The 23,058-nt window shown below is 39.5% G+C and overlaps 1 protein-coding gene across 2 annotated transcripts in view; it reads left to right on the top strand.

The window, feature by feature from the left end:
- The window catches only part of cep85l (centrosomal protein 85L), a 50,704-nt gene that overhangs the window by 14,244 nt on the left and 13,402 nt on the right, over positions 1-23,058 (top strand). Inside the window, exons 2-6 of one of the 2 annotated variants that reach the window (XM_026318550.1) lie at positions 578-1,401; positions 6,710-6,795; positions 8,080-8,197; positions 8,291-8,458; positions 8,685-8,837. In XM_026318550.1, coding sequence (XP_026174335.1) covers positions 578-1,401; positions 6,710-6,795; positions 8,080-8,197; positions 8,291-8,458; positions 8,685-8,837 — 1,349 coding nt within the window. The remainder of the gene's footprint in view (positions 1-577; positions 1,402-6,709; positions 6,796-8,079; positions 8,198-8,290; positions 8,459-8,684; positions 8,838-23,058) is intronic. The other variant, XM_026318551.1, reaches the window with a different exon arrangement.

Below are 23,058 nucleotides of genomic sequence, written 5' to 3'. Positions count from 1 at the left end.
GAAAATACACATTGAATAAGCTAAGTGCTAGCACGGCAATTAGCATGCTAATGCTAATAGAAAAACACGGCTATTCTCAGGACCCACTAAAAATAATGTTTACAACTAATGAAGTGAGTTTATAATGAAGGTTATATGATACTGACTTCATGTGAATCAAATACGTTTGGTGTGACTGTACCAACTTGGAAACAGAAAAGACAAAAAGGAGTATTTTTTATTGACCAACAATTGTTATATTTATTGTCATCTAGCATGATTATTCTTTAGCGTATTTAGTCAGTCATTCAGTAGGACCTCTGCCTGCAGACTTTAAACAAAAGGTGCAAACCGTGATTTTCAGTAGAATGTAAAGATTTTAGTAAACACTCCCCCTTACGTGGCATTTTTGAAATCATTTAATGTACTGAATCTTTAGGTATTCTCGTATTCTTAGCATTATTTTAAGTTTGTGCTTTTTGAACATTTAAGTCCTCAATACTTTGTTGTAATATGTACTAATGTTGTAGATGTTGATAATGATGGTGTCTGACATGATTCACACTTTAGTTTCTTTGGCCTGTATGTCTACCTACAGATAATGCGGGTTCCAGTACCATATCTTTGTCTTCCCAGCCAATGTCCACGCATCACTTGGGCCATAATGATGATGCTATTGGTATTGTTCATGGCATGCCGTCCCCATTCTCTTCACCCAACGCCAGTTTTAAAATACCAGCCTCACCCACCAACACAGGTTGCTGGAGCAGGTCTTGCCAGCTGCTTATGCCAATCACGTCTCCCTTGGGAGCACCAAATTGTCTGGACATGAAGGATCACCAGCCCATTCGGAGATGGTCCTCTCTGAACAAGCTGTCATGTGGGAGTGATAAGAGCTGCACTAAGACAGACTATCTATACAACCCAGATTTGCATGGCTCCCTGGACAGAAGTCTGTATGGGTACAGAAAGGAACTGCTTGGCTCAAATATGGACCTTTATCTACCCTTATCTTCCTCTTTGCCCTGCAGTAACTTGTGCTTATCAGGTGCTGGCCCCTGCTATCATTACAACTATGACATTAGATCTACTGATATGGAAACAGGCAAGCACCTTTCCACAGCCTTGTCATCATCAGTCAAACACAATAGTTTGGACATAAACTACAGTGCTTTACCTGAAGCTCAGAGAGGTCGACTGGCTTATGGCCTCAGTGTACCGAAAGAGGCAGAGCCACCACTGTACCATCAGACAGACAGAGGCTCCTCAGTTCAGCCTGCAGTTCTCACTCAGATGTGGCTATCTGAGCAGATGCAGTACAGGACCAAAGCAGAGCATGGATATGAAGTTGGTCAGATCAGTGGTACTGGAACAGAGTGCTATGGTGGAGGTGGTCCACACTGGCAGGAACCAGGGAACCAGGTGAGAGAAGGTTTATATAATAAAAAATCAATGTTGGCATTGAAGCAGTTGTGCTGCAAATAAATAAATAAATAAAATATTGGCATTGAAAAAGTGTTAATACTGAAAAAAATACTAAATTTCCAAAGTTTTTCAATGCCAGAGTTATTTTTTTAAGAAACAATATTCTGTTTTTCAGTCAATATCGTTATTTTTTTAATGACACATTTTTTCCATTTGATTTCTGTTTTCTCATGGAGGAGAGGGATCAGAGGGGCAGAGCCTAAGGGATGTGGACACCATGTTCTGCGTATATAATTTGGATGTTAAGGAATTAACTGCATAGCTGTTGACTGTGTTGCAGACATTCTCAAATAGTCTCTACAAGTAAGGTTATTGTGCATATCTTTAATTCTAGTTTAGTACAAGTTCCAAATTGTCCAATCCTCCAATTGTCCACCTCATTGATTATCAATTCCTTTTACCGATCTCAAAATTGTGACAATTGTGCGTGGGTCATGACCTTAAAGCTGTAGCACCACTGTTTGAAACTAGGAGTCATGGTGGAGAGGAAGAAGTGGCACAGAGCGTGACTTAATTTCATAAAGATTGCAGAAGTGCTACATACTGTAAAATAATCAAAGCACCTGCATTACATTTAGATATCTTTCAATGCAATAAATGCATGGATGCCACTGTTTCCCAACCAAACAGCATGTTTGTTGCAGAAGGAAAAAAAAGTAAAAACCGAGGGAAAAATACAGCATATGACCACATCATTAGCACCATGCACGCATGCTTAGCAGATCTGTATTTGACTAGGACTAAACAAGTATTCTCTGATTTAATTCATTTTAGAAAATGACAGACTACACACAGCTGCTGCTTTTCATATTACAATATGAAATATACTTGAATATTACTTAAGTTTACTTAAGCTACTCTAGATGGCATAGCCCTGGCCTCCAGCACTACTGTAAAAAACCTTGGAGTTATTTTTGACCAGGACATGTCCTTTAACTCACACATAAAACAAATTTCTAGAACTGCATTCTTTCACCTGCGCAACATTTCCAAAATTAGGAACATCCTGTCTCAAAATGATGCAGAAAAACTAGTCCATGCGTTTGTTTCCTCAAGGCTAGATTACTGTAACTCATTACTATCTGGATGTCCTAATATCTTAATAAAAAGCCTCCAATTAATCCAGAATGCCGCAGCCAGAGTCCTGACAGGAACTAGCAAGAGAGATCATATTTCTCCTATATTGGCTTCTCTTCATTGGCTCCCTGTAAAATATAGAATAGAATTTAAAATCCTTCTTCTCACATACAAATCCCTTCATAATCAAGCTCCTTCATACCTTAAAGACCTCATAGTACCATATTATCCCAATAGACCACTTCGCTCTCAGAGTGCAGGCCTACTTGTGGTTCCCAGAGTTCTCAAAAGCAGAATGGGAGGCAGAGCCTTTAGCTATCAAGCTCCTCTCCTGTGGAACCAGCTCTCAGCCTGGGTTCAGGAGGCAGACACTCTCTGTACTTTTAAGGCTAGACTTAAAACCTTCCTCTTTGACAAAGCATATAGTTAGGGCTGGCTTCAGGCAACCCTGAAACATCCCTTAGTTAGTTATGCTGCTATAGGCCTAAACTGCCCGAGGACCATCGGTGCACTGAGCTCCCCTACCCTACCCCCCCCCCCCCCTTCTCTCCCACCTCATGTATATTCCACCATTGAATGTTACTAACCTTGTGCTCTCTCTCTCCCCTAGTTTGTGCTCTCTCCCTCCCTCTCTCTCTCTCTCTCTCTGTACCTTCTGCAGGTATCCCTGGTCCTGGAGCTGTTTATCGCTGATGTGCAGTTACTGGCCCCACCAACTTGCAGTGTCTATTTGTTGTTTATTGTTGCTGTTCTTTTCTCTCTGCTCTATCCACTCACCCCAACCGGTCGAGGCAGATGGCCGCCCAAACTGAGCCCGGTTCTGCTGGAGGTTTTTTTTCTTCCGTTAAAGGGAGTTTTTTCCTCTCCACTGTCGCCAAGTGCTTGCTCATAAGGGAATTGTTGGGTTTTTAGTTTTAGTTTTTGTAAAGTGCCTTGAGATGATTTGTATTGTGATTTGGCGCTATACAAATAAAATTGAATTGAATTGAATTGAACTTAATAACATAAACATTAAGTATACTCTTTTTGTAAGGGAAATGATAGGTGTCATGTTTTAACTGTGTGTACTTGATGTATTTCTCTATAGTGGCAGAATTCTAGTGCTTTTTTTCCGACAAAAAACAAATCAAAAATCAATAAGAGAATACGTAAAGAATCAGACCAATAAGTAGAACTGATAATGGTATTGGTATCAATTCCCATCCCTACTTATGCATAACATTTAAGTATTTGTTTTGTAGTTTTGTATGGAATAGCTTAGAGTAAATAGTACATGGGTGGATCTGAACCATTAGTAGCTAAATGAGCTAGTTTACTAAAACATAAATCATTGCACTACAGCACTGGACTTGTGGTAAGACTGCTGAACGCTCCTATCAATTTTGCAAAGGTGTACCTAGTACACTATACACCATGGCGGGGAGTTGGACTAGTGAGATTTCTCAGCATGACCCAAGGGTAGGAACTCTTTGACAACTGTTATTTTTCTCGGCTACGTTCCATTTGTTATGTGTGTTTGCAACAGTGAACATGGGGATTATTTCATCCTGTGTTGTAGTTGTTCTTGTCCAGTTATTTTTACCTGGACCAAAAATGAAACTACTGTGGTAATCCATGTCCTGCCCTTTTGTTATGTAGTTGGGTTGTCTTTCTGATTGAACTGAGCTTTCTGTAGGCTAAATCTGTAGGCCAAATTAAAAGAAAGCTGTTAAAAGTTGTCAGCGTCTCTTGCTACAATATAGTTGTAGTGCAAAGAACAACTCAGGAGAATCAATTGTGTGATAAAAACATAATACACCAATAGAAATATACTTTAACTATATTAAAAAACTAAAAAGGATATGTGTTATGTGACAAGTAAGCTAACAGAATACAGAATGCAAAGTTTATTTGCAATATATAATAAAATTATAAATAAAATGAAATATACTTTCATAAACTGCTGAGAATTGCAGTACAAAATTGAAGTATTTATGTAAAAGTTTACTACTCTTCAATCTATACTTAGTATAGTAAACCTAAGTATACTTTTATAAAGTGGGCCAATTTAGTCCTAAGAAGTATTTAAATTGTATATTTAAAAGTGCACTACAGGAGTAATTCAAATTTCAATTCAATTCAGTTTATTTGTATAGTGCCAAGGCACAATAAAATCATTTCACGGCACTTTACATAGAAACCCAACAAATTCCTTATGAACAAGGCAATCATACAGAGGAAATACTCCCTTTAACAGAAAAAAACCTCCAGCGGTTTGGGTCGCCATCTGCCTTGAATGGTTGGGGTGAGAAGATAGAGGACGTGGTGGTGACTTTACATCAGGAATGCAATTGTTTTAACCCTTTTGTGGTCAAAAAAATTCCAAAATATTCTCCACCAGGTGGCTCTAAATCTAATAGCTTTATTGGTATACTCAAACATGCAGGTATAACTCCAGATAAATAATTATAATCTGTTACACCAGGTTCCATGTATCTAGTCAAAGATCTATCTATTAAACATGGAGCACAACATCATGACTTACTAAAATAGTAAACACCATGTACAGTTTGCTGGAATGAAAACATCTTTGTGAACACTCATTTCAAATGTGATATATCACACAGCTGCTGTCACAACCATATGTTGTCTTTAATTTTATCACCAAACATATTGTCACTAGGCTTCATTGAAACACAGTACAGCTGACCGCAAACTGGAGGTTTAACTGTGTACTATTGCACTATTTTAAATCAACTCTCAAATAACTATTTTATAGCCCACTTTTTAGTCACCCTGTCATTCCTAAAAAACACTACCATACAGCTGATTTTCAGGGAGGATGATAACGGCACAAAGCATAGCGTAGTCACACCAGCAGCTCTAATTCAGTTCCAGTCTGAGTTCTGCTCTGGAAGTAAGGCTGGGGTACATTTTTTTGTTTTACTCTTTCTGAACTTTATCAATTATTATAGGCAACAAAACAGTAATAGTCACATAGACTGACAGGGTGCATAGACTGACACATGTAAACCACACCAAACAGAACATCAACATTCAGCTTTCTCTGTGAGTGCAGTGCAACACATAGTGAACCAGAGCAACTGTCTATGACTCAAAAGGATAAGACTAACTTGTGTCTTCATGCAAGCGGTGAGGGCACTGAAGAAGAAAAGTAATGCAGATATATTTATTAAAACTAATAAAGTTACTGCTGCAGCAGCAGCTGGCTGCGTGTTACCGTTTCTGTAGGATAAGGAATGTCATTCATTAAAAAAGTACAGAATATAATCAAACAATGAAATACATTCCTTACAAAATGTGCCTATATTTGCAATTTAGCTGCACAGGAATGTTTTTTAGGAAAGAGAGTTGACTGATTGTCCTCATAAAGTCAGGCGAAAATTTCCAACATATTGAAGTAAAGTAACAAGATCATGGGGCTTGTTCTTTACTTCAGTTTCTAAGTATACATTCATTATAGTATGGGCTGGAACGTTTACAAATTTTCATACAAGAGTACTCACAGATTTTTGAAGCATGTATCCATTTACAGTAATATTATTTTTCAGTCTGTCACTGTTCTGCCTCCATACAATTTACATGAACTTCCTCTACAGGAATAATTGGATGGATACAAGTATTAGGACACCTTTTGGATAAATAATTTTAAAATAATGTATTAATTAGCTTTGTGAGATGAGTGGGAAGTATTATATGAATACTTTGTACCACATTAACTAGACTAATGTTAGCAGCACAGAGCACTAAATTAGCACTAGCACTAAGAAATAAGACCAACGCTGCAGCCAAAACTTCAGTCAAATCTGGTGGTGAGGACTGATATTAACATTATGATTGTTAGGTTTGGGTAAATTAAGACTGGTTAAAGTTAGTCGAAGTATTTATCAATGTCAGTGCAAAATATTTCATGGCAGATTAAAACAGATGTATATAAATAACTAATAACTTTGGTTGTGATATGAAAACTTTTCTTTAAAACGCAGACCCCGTATTTTATATAGTAATATTGAAAAATTACTGATACTTAACATTTTTACTTCCCTAGAGAGAGGTGTTTAAGTTGACAGATTATTTCTCACATAAGATACTAACATCATTAACTTATGTTATGTATTATGTATTTGTATGCTGTATGTGTAAATTACCTATGCTTGTGTGTTACCAGATGCTGATGGGGGCTTCACTTCCAGCCAACACACTGGTGAAGATTAAAGAGGGATTACTAAGAAAGAGAGAACTTGAGATAGATAGGTACTGCAGGGCACACTCCCAAAAACAGCAGTATTCTTTGTCATATATTTTAGGAATAAATTGTCTATGACTAAATCATATTTTCAGTGTGAATGTTCTATACTTGTGTGTGGTTCTGTATATTTAACTGCAGATAGTGAACACAATCTGTCCACTGATTTGATTACAAATGAAACTTGATTAGGAATTAGATTTGTTCTATATCTGCATCCAATAATACATGCTCTGTGCTGTGCAAGACAAGAAAGCATAAACAAGTTCAACTTTAGGTGCACACATTTATTTTTAAGACTATAGTGGCTAATACTAAATGCTACAACTAACACAAAAAACATACACGAGATATAGCGAATGAATGACTGTGGTGAGTGAATCAGTGCAGCAATTGCTGGAACATCTAAAGACAAGATAATGCCTTAGAAGCAGCTAGTCTACAGCAAAGTGTTTATGGTAGGGTTCTCGAATGCTACTGTCCTCCTGGTTTTCCTTATCCACTGCTCATTACCTGGATCAGGTGTACTCAGCCAATCGGAAACTGGAAGGGCAGTGATGGTTGGAAAACCTGCAGGACAGTAGTGCTCGAGGACCAGGGTTGGAGACCCCTGGTGTAAGGCGCCCATGTCATTATCTGTATACTGTTTAATTTGGGTATTGTCATTTTTGTTGTAATAACAGCTGATGTATTTGTCAGTCTCTCAAAGTGTTTCAAGTTTTGTTTGTAACACTGCTTCCAACTTCCACAAAATGTGTATCAGTATTAGCCTATGAAGAACATAGGCTAGTCATAACGAGCAGAAGTGCCTTCATTCATCCGTATCAAGTAAAGTTAAACTCTGGGGGGGGGGGGGGGTTGAAACAGCATGTCCTCCTCCTCTTCATGTCTTGGATTACCTGAATCCAAACACTCACTCCAAGCTTTGTTTCAGCTCCAGACTTTATTAGCTGCACTTTGAAATCTGCAGTATAGCTCGTTCTTTTGGGCGGCATTTTCACTTGTGTTACATTAGGAATTAGAGTGAGCATAAACGTTTTTACTTTTTCAGCAGTACAGTATTATCTTCAGTTGAGTCAATAGTGTCATCTAACACTACTGGACAAAATGACTGTAAATATACACATATACTGTAAGTCGTAAAGTTCCATACAAAACGTATCTTCATACATATTGTACTTTATATGACATACTTAGGGCACTATTCCTTGCATTTAGTGCTACAGAAATAAATGTGATTGATTGACTGAATGATTGACAGTGTTTGAAAGAGGGATGGTATTCTGTTTCAGACAAAAGCAGCAGATCTTACAACTGCATGTCCTTATCAGAAAGAATGAGCTCAGAGCACAGCATGTCCTGCAGAGCCAGAGAGGGTGTGTTGATCACCCTTACATCCTGAATAATAAGGTAACAAGTCTGTAATTAGTGAACCTAAAAATCATAATTTCACGATCACATCAAAGATTTCCATGGTAAAAATCATGGGTTCTTGTTCAATAGGTGTCAATGATGAAAACATCAGGCAAACAGCCATTCAGTATGCTGCATTGCAATGAAGGATGTGGTAGGAGGCTAGAAATGGCTGAACTAGAAATAATTCATTTGAATGAGTTCTTCAAGCAAGCCACACAAAAATATACAGAGGACATCAGAAAACTGGAGGAAAAGGTACAGCATTTGATTCTGCAGGTGACCATAGGGACTAAAATATAAAGCACTTTTATCATTTAAAATACTTTAATTTTTTATTTTTTTTTTTGCTCATATTAAGTAATTAGTTCATACATATTTTATTCTTTACAATTTCTGCATGTTTTGTTATTTTGAATTACTTACATTCAGTCCAACATTACAATATGAAATCAGTGTATTTATCAAGACTTTGTTTTCACAGATAAGGACAAGGAATCGCTACATCAGTAGTCTGAAAAAGAAGTGTCAGAGAGAGAGTGAACAGAACCAAGAAAAACAGCAACGAATTGAGACCCTGGAGAAATACCTTTCTGACCTGCCAACACTGGAGAAGGTGCATACCCAAACACAGCAGGTATTCACATATATAAACATACAACACACATGGGCTGTGGCTACCAGTGTTGAGCAAGTTAGCCGGTTATTACACATTACACATTGAAAAAGTAATGACATTACAAATTACTCAGTAGAAAAAGAAATGTAGTACATTACACACTAAGTTAATTTTTATTACTCGGATGTGACCACCTTCAAAGATGCCTTTAAACAACTCCAGATCTTTCACACTCTGATGCTGCATCTTTTCTATTTAACTGCACTGACAATCAAGCTAGATCCTCCTGTTCTGAAGTGAATAGTATCTGATTAGGAGAAGCTTCTCAAACCTTTTACCTGACAGTCTGTTTCTTCCCAGGGTCATCACCAAAGCTCATAAGCTACACAAGTGTGCTTAGGTGGGGTCAGAGTGTTGAACCTCTTGTAAATATTTCTGATGAACTGTCTCAACCTCATATCCCTCTGGCCTCAAATAATGTATAACGCTCTATTTTTCTTATTCTTATTTATATATCGTTAAAAAAATCCTTTTCCTGACAAGTTGATGCTGTGAACACTAGTAAAGGACCATTTATGCTTACATGTTGAATCTTTGCAGAGCCAATGCTGTACGGTATGTAAGTAGCCCAAGCCACTGTTAGCAGTTATAGTACACTGTTGTTGCTGTGTCGTGCTACAATTACACTCCCCAAACACTAGTTGGTGGTGGGCTTCTGTGCCACTGAGTTTCTTCTCCAGCATGTTGAGTGTAAACTTCAGTGAGTGTAACTGAGCAGATCATATAGGATTTGGCACTGATATATGAACAGCAGTTACTCTCCAAATGGCATATTGTGTCATTCACTTGTTGAACCTGTTGTGGGTTAATTTTGTATACAAGGTATACTTCTTAACTACTTGGGGTGTGTTTGGCCTTGGAAGAGAAAAAGGGTTTTTGATCATATCGTGCTGATAGGTATGGATTTGCTAGTTGTATGCAGTTTTGTCTGATTGGGAATGGATTGGGACTGAAAAAGAAATAGCACAATGATAGCAAACAAGAAAACAAATGAAGGCAAATGTGACAATCAGGTCACCCCAGGGTCAGACACATCCAGTAGCATCATATTAAGCATAGCTCCTATAATTCCCTTTACTGAAATAAAAGTGATGCAGAAAATAGTGAAGCATAAATCAGCCATAAGTCAGGGTCCTCTGGGGGAGTGACTGCACAACACTCTACTATTAGAAGCAACCTCACTCCCTCTTTCCTAGTCACAGAAGTTTGAACTTTGGTCAATTATCAATTGATCAATAAATGTGTCTTTGCTGTCCAATACAATCTTTGAGATACACTCAGAACAATGATAGTACTTCCAACTGGTGAAAGCACTCCTCTCATACTCATACTCCATCCTTTGTTTTGCTTTTTTGCTTGTAGCCATGACTACAAATTTACAAAATTTACAGTTTTGGAAATTGTAACCACTTACACTATTTATTACTGGAAATATTTTTACTGTAACACACTACTGTTGTCCATCACATGTCTGCTAATGCAGTTTCTTACAAGACACATTTTTGGTAGAGAAAGGAGGCATTCAAACATTGGCCCTGATTGTGGATCTGCTATAGATCTGGACAGCACAGCCCAATACCTGCTGTGAGACTGAAAACACATAGTGGGCTATGACAGAATGAAACTGTTTCATTAACCCTCGTATTGTGTTCAAATTTACTACACACTTTTTGTCCTTCTCTCGGTCTGTTTTGACTGCTTTTATAAAGCATGAGGTATAAAATGATCAACAATTTTTTTGTTTAATCTTTTTAGTGAACTTGTTTCCAACATATTAACATATATTTTACATTTATTTTTTAATGTATAGTATGATAGACATCATTTACATAAAATTATGCATAATTTTTGAGTAAAAAAATCATAAATACTGAATTATTTTCACTATGGTTATGATCAGAGGCACACAAGTAGATGGAATATCACTGGTATATATCAAAGTTTAGTCAAGATATTGTTTTGAAACCATAAAATTTTAAAATTCTTTAATGGCAGCATATAGTCACACCTGTTGTCCTCCTGGGTCAAATTAACCCGTCTGGTTCAGTGGGTTTATTAAGCATAAAGTGTAAAGTGATCACACCATTCTGTGTTACATATTTTTAGCCAACATCATTCCAATTACCACTACCATTATTTTTAACTTATTTTACATCTCGTATCGCAAACCAGGATAGTCAGGTCAAAATTGACTGATGCAATTGTCAATTCATAAATAGAGACCAAACATATGATTTGCAAAGCACAACATTTATTTCAAAACTGTTTTCAACTTCTTTAGAATACAATCAACAGAAAAATTGCGTGTGTGTGTAGCTCCATGAAGGTAGATCAGAAGCTGTGAGCAAATCAGCAAATTGGTAGTTTTGAAGTTGTGTGTGTGTGTGTTAGAGGTCATTTGGGAGTTGGGGTGTGTGTGTAAATATGTTCATTGTGCTGTAAAGTGCAATAGTGTGTGTATATATATACACACACACATATATATATACACATATATATAGTACAGGGGTGGGTAATCCATGTTCCTCCAGGGCTTGTTTTCCAGCTTCTAATTGGCAGAACACATCTGACCCAAGTAATCAGCATTGGTAAGGCAGGGATAGTTGGAAAACAACTAGGGCTGTGGCCCTCAGTGCCCACCTCTGGTCTAGTATCTAGTCTAGTAACCCATTGCACCACAAAATGTGGCCAGGTCAAATATATATAAATAAAACATGTATTAATTTATAAAATATAAATTTTAAAAAAACACACATAATTCAACAAAAATAGACATAATTAATTTGACTTGCAAAGAGCATAGTAGGGAACCATCCATTTCATTTTTAATTCAATTCGATTCAATTCCATTTTATTTGTATAGCGCCAAATCACAATTCAAATCATCTCAAGGCACTTTACAAAAAAACAAAAACAAAAGTTTTTAGTTTTAGTTTTTGTGAAGTGCCTTGGGATGATTTGTATTGTGATTTGGCACTATTGAATTGAATTGAATTGATTTAAATTGAAATGAATTGAAAACCCAACAAATCCCAACAAATGAGCAAGCACTTGGTGACAGTGGAGAGGAAAAACTCCCTTTAACGGAAGAAACCCCCCCCCCCAGCAGAACCAGGCTCAGTTTGGGCGGCCATCTGCCTCGACCGGTTGGGGTGAGTGGATAGAGGAGAGAGAAAAGAACAGCAACAATAAACAACAAATAGACACTGCAGGTTGGTGGGACCATTAACTGCACATCAGCAATATACAGCTCCAGGACCAGGGACACCTGCAGAAGGTGTCAGTTATATGGAAGAAAACCAAAGTTATGACATATTAACTTTTGAAAATGGGTCAAATTGACCGGAAGACAACAGGAGGGTTAAGGGTTAAGCCAACTTTCAGAAATCATTAGCATGGTGTAGCACATGGCTGGCTAAAATGTATCGTAGACAATTACTGTGTGTTTCAAATTAAAGTTTTACTGACATGCACCGGTTCATCAGTGTAGAATTGTTCGTGGATGGCAACTCAAATGTAGTTTTGAGATTTAAGTGTTTCATTCAGACGCATTGTCCCAAGGATTATACTATTAAATGATGGTTCCTAGAGCTAATTTGTATAATTCTCTAACAATGGTGTTAGAGATATTTATATTCTACTTATAGTGATATTTCTACAAAACAAATATGCTGTTAATAACCTTACTATATGTTGTATGTCATGTATGTACAGTTTGTACAGTCTGAGGATTCTGCAAGCTAAGCCATGGATGGCCTAAAACTAGTGGCGTAACGGGCGAGGTAATGATCTTAAAAATAATCTCCTCCTGATAAGAGGAGAGTGAGTGGAATTGTGATATGACTGATTCACACTAGAAGCCGCCCATCTAGTACATCCGCCTAAATTGGGTGAGTTAGGGGATGGAGCGGGATCTTAGCTGAGTGGCTAGCTCGGCGTCCAACAAATTATCGTCGGCATCTGAGTCAATTAGTGCAGATAGAGAATGGCTCTGAGAAGCGTTTGAGAGCACGGCGGGCAGCTGGAAACGAACGCACGCCTGGGCAGTCATCTGGCTAACCAGTATTCTCAGACCTACTGGTGTGCCAGGTCTTTTGGGTGATTGGGACAGACGGGGCAGGCGGCAAGCGCGTGACCAGAACCGCCACAATACAAGCAACAGCCCTGGCGCACGTGTTGCCACCATTCAGCAGGCTAGAACCTGGTGCAACCCAGCTGCATGGGCTCCTCGGAGTTCGCTGATGTTGGGGTGGATGCTGGGATGGACAGCCCACCGACCTCCAGGCTGCTGTCCATTTAGACTTTTGATGAACAACCGCCTCAGTTCCTTATCCCCCCAGTCAGCCTCCGTGGCGAGTGTGTTAAATTCAATGGCATAGTCTATAACGCTCCGTGCACCCTGGCAGAGGGCAAGGAGGAGGGCGTAACGTAAAAACATTGGTTCACTGGAAAATAAAACTTCGGCACTTATCTGGGTCTCCATTGTAAGGAGGACAATCCGGAACATGTGAATTCCGCCTAGCCGGAGGAGGAGGCGAGACAGCCTGGCTGGGAAGTCGATGCTGAGACTCTGCTGATGATGCTGGGAAAACTAGGTGAGTGGAGAGAGCATGCACCTGTTCTGTCAACTGCGTGATTTGCAGCAATAGTTGGTGGTTTGTCTCCATGAGTGACCGAAGGGTTTGGTCGTGCTCGCCTAGCAGCGTGCCCTGCCGCATTAGTGCTTGCTGTAGGTCGGGTGTGCTGGGCGAGGCATCTGGTCTGGTATCCTCTGGGTCCATTTGTGGCCAGTTCATTCTGTTACCATGTGGCTGACGTGTATGTGTGTGTGAGAGACAGGAGGACCCACACGCAGATAGAGTAGTGAAACAGACGTTTATTGTAGTGTTTAAGGTTGGACGAGACGAGTAGTGTCTTGGTCTGCTGAAGTGACGTCCCGACGAGCACTGGAGAGTGGCAGGGTAGCCAGGAGGGAAACCAGCGGCGACCGCCGACGGGGAAGCTGAAATCTTCGAGGCAGGAAAGGCACAGGTTGTGGAGGCAGAGATGGTGACCTGTGGAAAAATCCTCTGTGAGTAAAGATAATTCTCTTTGTAGGAATAGAACCAAGGTGAGTTACTACCGATGAGGCAGACTGATGAACTGGCGATGTGACTGAGGAAGACCAGGGCTTTTATGGCAGAGGGAGTGGATACTGGGGGGGCATGCCACCTTGCCTTGCACACCTGCGAACAATTAAACATCTCCATCAGTGCCAGGCTCAATTTGTGGCAGTGGCAACGAGTAGTGGCATTTGCAGTGGCACTTCCGGATGCCACTGCATTTCAAGAGGTGCCACGGCATTTCAAGACGAGTGGCATCACGAGTGGCATCACCACGAGTGGCATCACTGGGTGCCACTCGTGGTGCTGCTGTATTTTGCGCAGTGTTAATGAAGTGGCAGCTGGAGATGCCACTTGCATTTTTATTGACACCCCATGTTGCATAAGCAGCCACACTGTTATTGTCGTCCTGTTATTGTCGTCCCCTTCTAAACAAAATAAAAAATGCAAGTGTCAACCTTCCTAACTGAGTAGTCAGGAGTATCCAGATATCTAGATATATCTGGATACTCCAGATATCTCCAGATATCTCTGGCAACTCTGCATAGAGTTAAAAGAAACCTCCAACCAAAAAATGAGACACACACAGTACGTATGAAAATGGATGAAATGTATATATTTTTTTATAATTATTTATACTTTTAACAGGTTGTACCTTAACAAATGTCATTCAATAACATGACCTTTTAACCTTCCCAAAAAAACATGGGCATGAAGAAAACAAAACAATAGTTTGCTTAGTTCAGTTGGTTCGATTTTTTTCCTCAGTTTACCTCTAAGTTCAGTACTGTCCTTTTAAGTGTCCTTAAGCACATTAGTTTACATTGCCCATTTCAGTTGCACTTAATGTTCCTCAGTCAGTATTTAGAAGCAGTTAGGTTATAGTTCAGTTATTCCTTAGGTTGAATGTTATTATGTGGTATCAGGCCTGACCCAAAAATAAGAATTTGAAAAGGTAACAAATAAAACATTTGAGATCTCAAAAGAAACTTTCAGATCCTCTCAAAAGAACAGGGAATCCTTTGTAGGTCCTACCACCCTCCTGGAAAACAGGTGGCCATGGGATGACATCTAAGGTGGCATCCAATCCTTGGACAGCACAGCTCAGTTCTTAGGAGCAGACTACCAACAAAAAAAACAGCCTGCACACAGATGTGTAAAGCAATTTCTTAATTCTCTTAAAATAAAATAAATAATCCACCTAATGAATTACTCTTCCATTACATCGGCATCTCAAAAATTAAAACATCTCTTATCAAATTTGTTGTCTTCTATTTTCATATCTTATTGGCCAATAAAAAGTACAAATATGTCATAATTCAACCCATAACAGGTTGTTAAATTAAATTAAACCACTTGTGAAAGGCTAAGGGCACATATTGAATTCAGCAGGTTCACAGTGATAACCCAGAGGATGTGCACGGAGGTGCACTAGCTCACAGGAAAACACGTGGGTGCGCTAGCCTACATTCACAGAGCTAATACAGCTAACAACTCATTAGCAGCTCGTAGCATTCACATTTTCCACAAAATGAATGCGAAGAAAATTCTCCCTATCCGTGAACGAGAGATGCAGTGTGCAGCGCTGTGGTGCATTCATGGTACATGGGAAAAAAACAATACTTGGCGAACAATGTTACATTTACTGGAAGAACACATTGGCTATAAAAATAATCAGGGTTACACAAAGGCACATTTCACCATATAACCTTAATATAACTTTGCTTACGTAGCCTATTTCCACTGCTCCCTGATGGTTTTCCTATTGTTAATGTGACACGCTCTGTTAAAGATGGCATAAGCTGCAATGTTTTCTGTGATTTATTTTATTGTCAATATTTGAAGATTGGTGTAGACTTCTTAACCAGTAGGACTTCTTAAACAGTAGGTCGTGCTGTAGTAAAAATGTATAGCTATGCGGGGTTAGAGTTTGATGCTTAAAATAAGACAAGGATCAAACTACATTTCTATATACGCCAGGACAGCGAGGACAATGTAGTTTCTTGTCTCCTCAGCAGTCATCACATGAGTTAAATGCAATAAGTTATGTTTTTCCTCTGTTTTTCATATGCAAGTATAATTGTCATTTATTATGATCTTTGAATTTTTAGTCTACACTTTGTTTCTGGATTTTCTGTTGTGTGCTGTTAAGTTATGAATGTTTATGTGACTTCAGTTAACATAGGACAAATTTGTGTATTAGCCTATAGCCTATGATTATTATTCCCTGGTGTTTTAATGTGGGTATTGCAATCATCAGTCCAAAAAACATCATCTTGTGACCAACATATATCAAAGATTATGTCATTTTGTACAGTGAAGACAATACACTGGCAGCTCAGTGGCCACATACATGTTAACTGGACTGGCACCTTAATTACAGCGGTAGCTATTTTAGTGTTATGTACAGACAAATGGAGTGGCATCAGAGCTGACATACAGACATATGGGCATTTCAAGAGCATTGGGTGCTGCTAACTATTGGCAAAATGCTGTGGCATCTGCCATGGCACCTCTTAAAATCCCGTGGCAGATGTAGTGGCACTTCCGGCATCTGCAGTGGCACCTCTTACAATGCCATGGCATCTGCAGTTGCACCTCTTAAAATCCCGTGGCAGATGTAGTGGCACTTCCAGCGGATGCAGTGGCACCTCTTAAAATTCAATTCAATTCAATTCAATTTTATTTGTATAGCGCCAAATCACAATACAAATCATCTCAAGGCACTTTACAAAAACTAAAACTAAAAACCCAACAATTCCCTTATGAGCAAGCACTTGGCGACAGTGGAGAGGAAAAAACGGAAGAAAAAAACCCTTTAACGGAAGAAAAAAACCTCCAGCAGAACCGGGCTCAGTTTGGGCGGCCATCTGCCTCGACCGGTTGGGGTGAGTGGATAGAGCAGAGAGAAAAGAACAGCAACAATAAACAACAAATAGACACTGCAAGTTGGTGGGGCCAGTAACTGCACATCAGCGATAAACAGCTCCAGGACCAGGGACACCTGCAGAAGGTACAGAGAGAGAGAGAGAGAGAGAGGGAGGGAGAGAGCACAAACTAGGGGAGAGAGAGAGCACAAGGTTAGTGACATTCAATGGTGGAATATACATGAGGTGGGAGAGAAGAGGGGGGGGGGGGGTTAGGGTAGGGGAGCTCAGTGCACCGATGGTCCTCGGGCAGTCTAGGCCTATAGCAGCATAACTAACTAAGGGATGGTTCAGGGTTGCCTGAAGCCAGCCCTAACTATATGCTTTGTCAAAGAGGAAGGTTTTAAGTCTAGCCTTAAAAGTACAGAGAGTGTCTGCCTCCTGAACCCAGGCTGAGAGCTGGTTCCACAGGAGAGGAGCTTGATAGCTAAAGGCTCTGCCTCCCATTCTGCTTTTGAGAACTCTGGGAACCACAAGTAGGCCTGCACTCTGAGAGCGAAGTGGTCTATAGGGATAATATGGTACTATGAGGTCTTTAAGGTATGAAGGAGCTTGATTATGAAGGGATTTGTATGTGAGAAGAAGGATTTTAAATTCTATTCTATATTTTACAGGGAGCCAATGAAGAGAAGCCAATATAGGAGAAATATGATCTCTCTTGCTAGTTCCTGTCAGGACTCTGGCTGCGGCATTCTGGATTAATTGGAGGCTTTTTATTAAGATATTAGGACATCCAGATAGTAATGAGTTACAGTAATCTAGCCTTGAGGAAACAAATGCATGGACTAGTTTTTCTGCATCATTTTGAGACAGGATGTTCCTAATTTTGGAAATGTTGCGCAGGTGAAAGAATGCAGTTCTAGAAATTTGTTTTATGTGTGAGTTAAAGGACATGTCCTGGTCAAAAATAACTCCAAGGTTTTTTACAGTAGTGCTGGAGGCCAGGGCTATGCCATCTAGAGTAGCTATAATTTTAGAAAAGTTGATTCTGAGATTTTTAGGCCCAAATATAATTTCTGTTTTCTCCGAGTTTAAAAGTAAAAAGTTACTGGTCATCCAGGCCTTTATGTCAGTTAGACAGGCTTGAAGTCTGGTTAACTGGTTTGTGTTAACAGGTTTAATAGATAGATATAACTGAGTGTCATCCGCATAGCAGTGGTAATTAATAGAGTGCTTCCTAATGATATATCCTAAAGGAAGCATGTACAGGGTGAACAGAATCGGTCCTAGCACAGAACCTTGTGGAACTCCATAACTAACTTTTGTTCGTGTGGAAGGTTCATCATGGACATGAATAAACTGGAATCTGTCCGATAAATAGGATTGGAACCACTTTAACGCTGTTCCTCTGATACCAATCACATGCTGGCCCGGTCTGATAGCGAGAGATGGCATCCATCCCACTTTGAATGGTGCAGCTCTCATCTCTAGGAATTTGGCCGAGTTTCTTAGCTGACCTAAAGCCTGACAATCCAGGGTGGGGACCGGGATGCAGAGACTCAGTCTAAAACGCTTCTCTGCAGTTTCCTTAGAGCCGCCGCCCCCTTCAAACCACATAGAGACTGTGTCTGCCCCTCGAACATATAAATCAAACAAATCAGAAGTTAACAGAAGAGGAGTTATTCATAAAAACTTAATAAAAATTAAGACCACTCCTCTTATTGAACAGAAAAACAGAACTGTCAAATGTGGATTATTAAATATTAGGTCCCTTTCTTCTAAATCTCTGTTAGTAAATGATTTGATAACTGATCACCAAATTGACCTACTTTATCTTACTGAAACCTGGTTACAGCAGGATGAATATGTCAGTCTGAATGAATCAACCCCCCTCAGTCATAAAAATTATCATGTTCCTCGAAGCACAGGTCGAGGTGGAGGAGTAGCTGCAATCTTCCAGTCAAACTTATTATTAAACTTTCATCCTCAGAACAGTTATAACTCATTTGAGAGCCTCACTCTTAGTCTCTCACATACAAACTGGAAAACACAAAAACCAGTTCTACTTGTCATTTTGTACCGTCCACCTGTTCCTTACTCAGAGTTTTTAACTGAATTCCCTGACTTCCTGTCTGATTTAGTGCTTAGATCAGATAAAGTCATTATAGTGGGAGATTTTAACATTCATGTAGATGTTGAAAATAACAGCCTCAGCATTGCATTTAATTCTATATTAGATTCAATTGGTTTCATTCAAAACGTTAATAAACCCACCCACTGTTTTAATCACACCCTTGATCTTGTTCTGACCTATGGCATCGAAATTGAACATCTAATAATTTCCCCCCCAAATCCTGTTCTGTCAGATCATTCTTTAATAACTTTCGAATTTAAAATGATGGATCATGCAGCGTCTGGAAGAAAATTCCACTACAGCAGATGTTTATCCGACAACGCTGTTAATAAATTTAAGAAAATGATTCCATCTTTATTTGCATCTATGCCAAGTATAAACATAGTGGAGGGCAGCTGCCTTAATCCTACTCCCTACCAAATTGATCATGTTGTTGACAGCGCTGTAACCTCACTGCGTGAAACGCTTGATTCTGTAGCCCCTCTGAAAAAGAAGTTAGTGATTCAGAGAAGACTAGCCCCATGGTATAATTTACATGTTCGTACCTTAAAGCAGGCATCACGAAGGCTGGAAAGGAAGTGGCGTTCCACAAACTTAGAGGAAATTTTTCTAGCCTGGAAAAACAGTCTACTAACATATAAAAAAGCTCTCCGTAAAGCCAGAACTTCATACTATTCATCACTAATAGAGGAAAATAAGAACAATCCCAGGTTTCTTTTCAGCACTGTAGCCAGGCTGACAAAAAATCACAGCTCCGTTGAGCCCAGTGTTCCCTTAGCTCTCAGCAGTGATGAATTTATGAGTTTCTTTACAAATAAAATCACAACTATTAGAGATAAAATTCATCAGATGCTTCCTATACCTGCAATAAATGAATCTTTTACTACAGTAGCTCTTGAATCATCTGTAGGACCTCAGTTATGTTTAGACTGCTTCTCTCCTATAGATCTCTCTGAATTTACATCAGTAGTTGCTTCATCGAAATCATCAACGTGTCTCTTGGACCCCATCCCGACTAGACTGCTTAAAGGCACCCTGCCATTAATGAACTCATCTTTATTGGACTTGGTAAATTTATCTCTAGTATCAGGCTACGTACCACAGGCCTTTAAGACTGCAGTAATCAAACCTTTACTCAAAAAGCCTAGTCTTGATCCAGGTGTCTTGGCTAATTATAGACCAATATCCAACCTGCCATTTATTTCTAAAATCCTAGAAAAAGCTGTTGCTAAGCAGCTATCAGACCACTTACACAGGAATGAACTATTTGAAGATTTCCAATCAGGATTTAGAGCACATCATAGTACAGAAACAGCACTGTTGAAAGTTACCAACGATCTTCTCTTAGCCTCAGATAATGGACTTGTTTCGATACTTGTCCTCCTAGACCTTAGTGCAGCATTCGACACCATTGACCACAACATCTTATTACAGAGACTGGAGCATGTGATTGGTATCAGAGGAACAGCGTTAAAGTGGTTCCAATCCTATTTATCGGACAGATTCCAGTTTGTTCATGTCCATGATGAACCTTCCACACGAACAAAAGTTAGTTATGGAGTTCCACAAGGTTCTGTGCTAGGACCGATTCTGTTCATCCTGTACATGCTTCCTTTAGGATATGTCATTAGGAAGCACTCTATTAATTACCACTGCTATGCGGATGACACTCAGTTATATCTATCTATTAAACCTGTTAACACAAACCAGTTAACCAGACTTCAAGCCTGTCTAACTGACATAAAGGCTTGGATGACCAGTAACTTTTTACTTTTAAACTCGGAGAAAACAGAAGTCATTATATTTGGGCCTAAAAATCTCAGAAATTTTCTAAAATTATAGCTACTCTAGATGGCATAGCCCTGGCCTCCAGCACTACTGTAAAAAACCTTGAAGTTATTTTTGACCAGGACATGTCCTTTAACTCACACATAAAACAAATTTCTAGAACTGCATTCTTTCACCTGCGCAACATTTCCAAAATTAGGAACATCCTGTCTCAAAATGATGCAGAAAAACTAGTCCATGCGTTTGTTTCCTCAAGGCTAGATTACTGTAACTCATTACTATCTGGATGTCCTAATATCTTAATAAAAAGCCTCCAATTAATCCAGAATGCCGCAGCCAGAGTCCTGACAGGAACTAGCAAGAGAGATCATATTTCTCCTATATTGGCTTCTCTTCATTGGCTCCCTGTAAAATATAGAATAGAATTTAAAATCCTTCTTCTCACATACAAATCCCTTCATAATCAAGCTCCTTCATACCTTAAAGACCTCATAGTACCATATTATCCCAATAGACCACTTCGCTCTCAGAGTGCAGGCCTACTTGTGGTTCCCAGAGTTCTCAAAAGCAGAATGGGAGGCAGAGCCTTTAGCTATCAAGCTCCTCTCCTGTGGAACCAGCTCTCAGCCTGGGTTCAGGAGGCAGACACTCTCTGTACTTTTAAGGCTAGACTTAAAACCTTCCTCTTTGACAAAGCATATAGTTAGGGCTGGCTTCAGGCAACCCTGAACCATCCCTTAGTTAGTTATGCTGCTTTAGGCCTAGACTGCCCGAGGACCATCGGTGCACTGAGCTCCCCTACCCCCCTTCTCTCCCACCTCATGTATATTCCACCATTGAATGTTACTAACCTTGTGCTCTCTCTCTCCCCTAGTTTGTGCTCTCTCCCTCCCTCTCTCTTTCTCTCTCTCTGTACCTTCTGCAGGTGTCCCTGGTCCTGGAGCTGTTTATCGCTGATGTGCAGTTACTGGCCCCACCAACTTGCAGTTGTCTATTTGTTGTTTATTGTTGCTGTTCTTTTCTCTCTGCTCTATCCACTCACCCCAACCGGTCGAGGCAGATGGCCGCCCAAACTGAGCCCTGTTCTGCTGGAGGTTTTTTTCTTCCGTTAAAGGGAGTTTTTTCCTCTCCACTGTCGCCAAGTGCTTGCTCATAAGGGAATTGTTGGGTTTTTAGTTTTAGTTTTTGTAAAGTGCCTTGAGATGATTTGTATTGTGATTTGGCGCTATACAAATAAAATTGAATTGAATTGAATTGAATGCTCCAGTCTCTGTAATAAGATGTTGTGGTCAATGGTGTCGAATGCTGCACTAAGGTCTAGGAGGACAAGTATCGAAACAAGTCCATTATCTGAGGCTAAGAGAAGATCGTTGGTAACTTTCAACAGTGCTGTTTCTGTACTATGATGTGCTCTAAATCCTGATTGGAAATCTTCAAATAGTTCATTCCTGTGTAAGTGGTCTGATAGCTGCTTAGCAACAGCTTTTTCTAGGATTTTAGAAATAAATGGCAGGTTGGATATTGGTCTATAATTAGCCAAGACACCTGGATCAAGACTAGGCTTTTTGAGTAAAGGTTTGATTACTGCAGTCTTAAAGGCCTGTGGTACGTAGCCTGATACTAGAGATAAATTTACCAAGTCCAATAAAGATGAGTTCATTAATGGCAGGGTGCCTTTAAGCAGTCTAGTCGGGATGGGGTCCAAGAGACACGTTGATGATTTCGATGAAGCAACTACTGATGTAAATTCAGAGAGATCTATAGGAGAGAAGCAGTCTAAACATAACTGAGGTCCTACAGATGATTCAAGAGCTACTGTAGTAAAAGATTCATTTATTGCAGGTATAGGAAGCATCTGATGAATTTTATCTCTCATAGTTGTGATTTTATTTGTAAAGAAACTCATAAATTCATCACTGCTGAGAGCTAAGGGAACACTGGGCTCAACGGAGCTGTGACTTTTTGTCAGCCTGGCTACAGTGCTGAAAAGAAACCTGGGATTGTTCTTATTTTCCTCTATTAGTGATGAATAGTATGAAGTTCTGGCTTTACGGAGAGCTTTTTTATATGTTAGTAGACTGTTTTTCCAGGCTAGAAAAATTTCCTCTAAGTTTGTGGAACGCCACTTCCTTTCCAGCCTTCGTGATGCCTGCTTTAAGGTACGAACATGTAAATTATACCATGGGGCTAGTCTTCTCTGAATCACTAACTTCTTTTTCAGAGGGGCTACAGAATCAAGCGTTTCACGCAGTGAGGTTACAGCGCTGTCAACAACATGATCAATTTGG

The sequence above is a fragment of the Mastacembelus armatus genome, chromosome 24 (assembly GCF_900324485.2).
Source record: "Mastacembelus armatus chromosome 24, fMasArm1.2, whole genome shotgun sequence".
Taxonomy (NCBI): Eukaryota; Metazoa; Chordata; class Actinopteri; order Synbranchiformes; family Mastacembelidae; genus Mastacembelus; species Mastacembelus armatus.
This window is presented reverse-complemented; position numbering and strand designations above follow the sequence as displayed.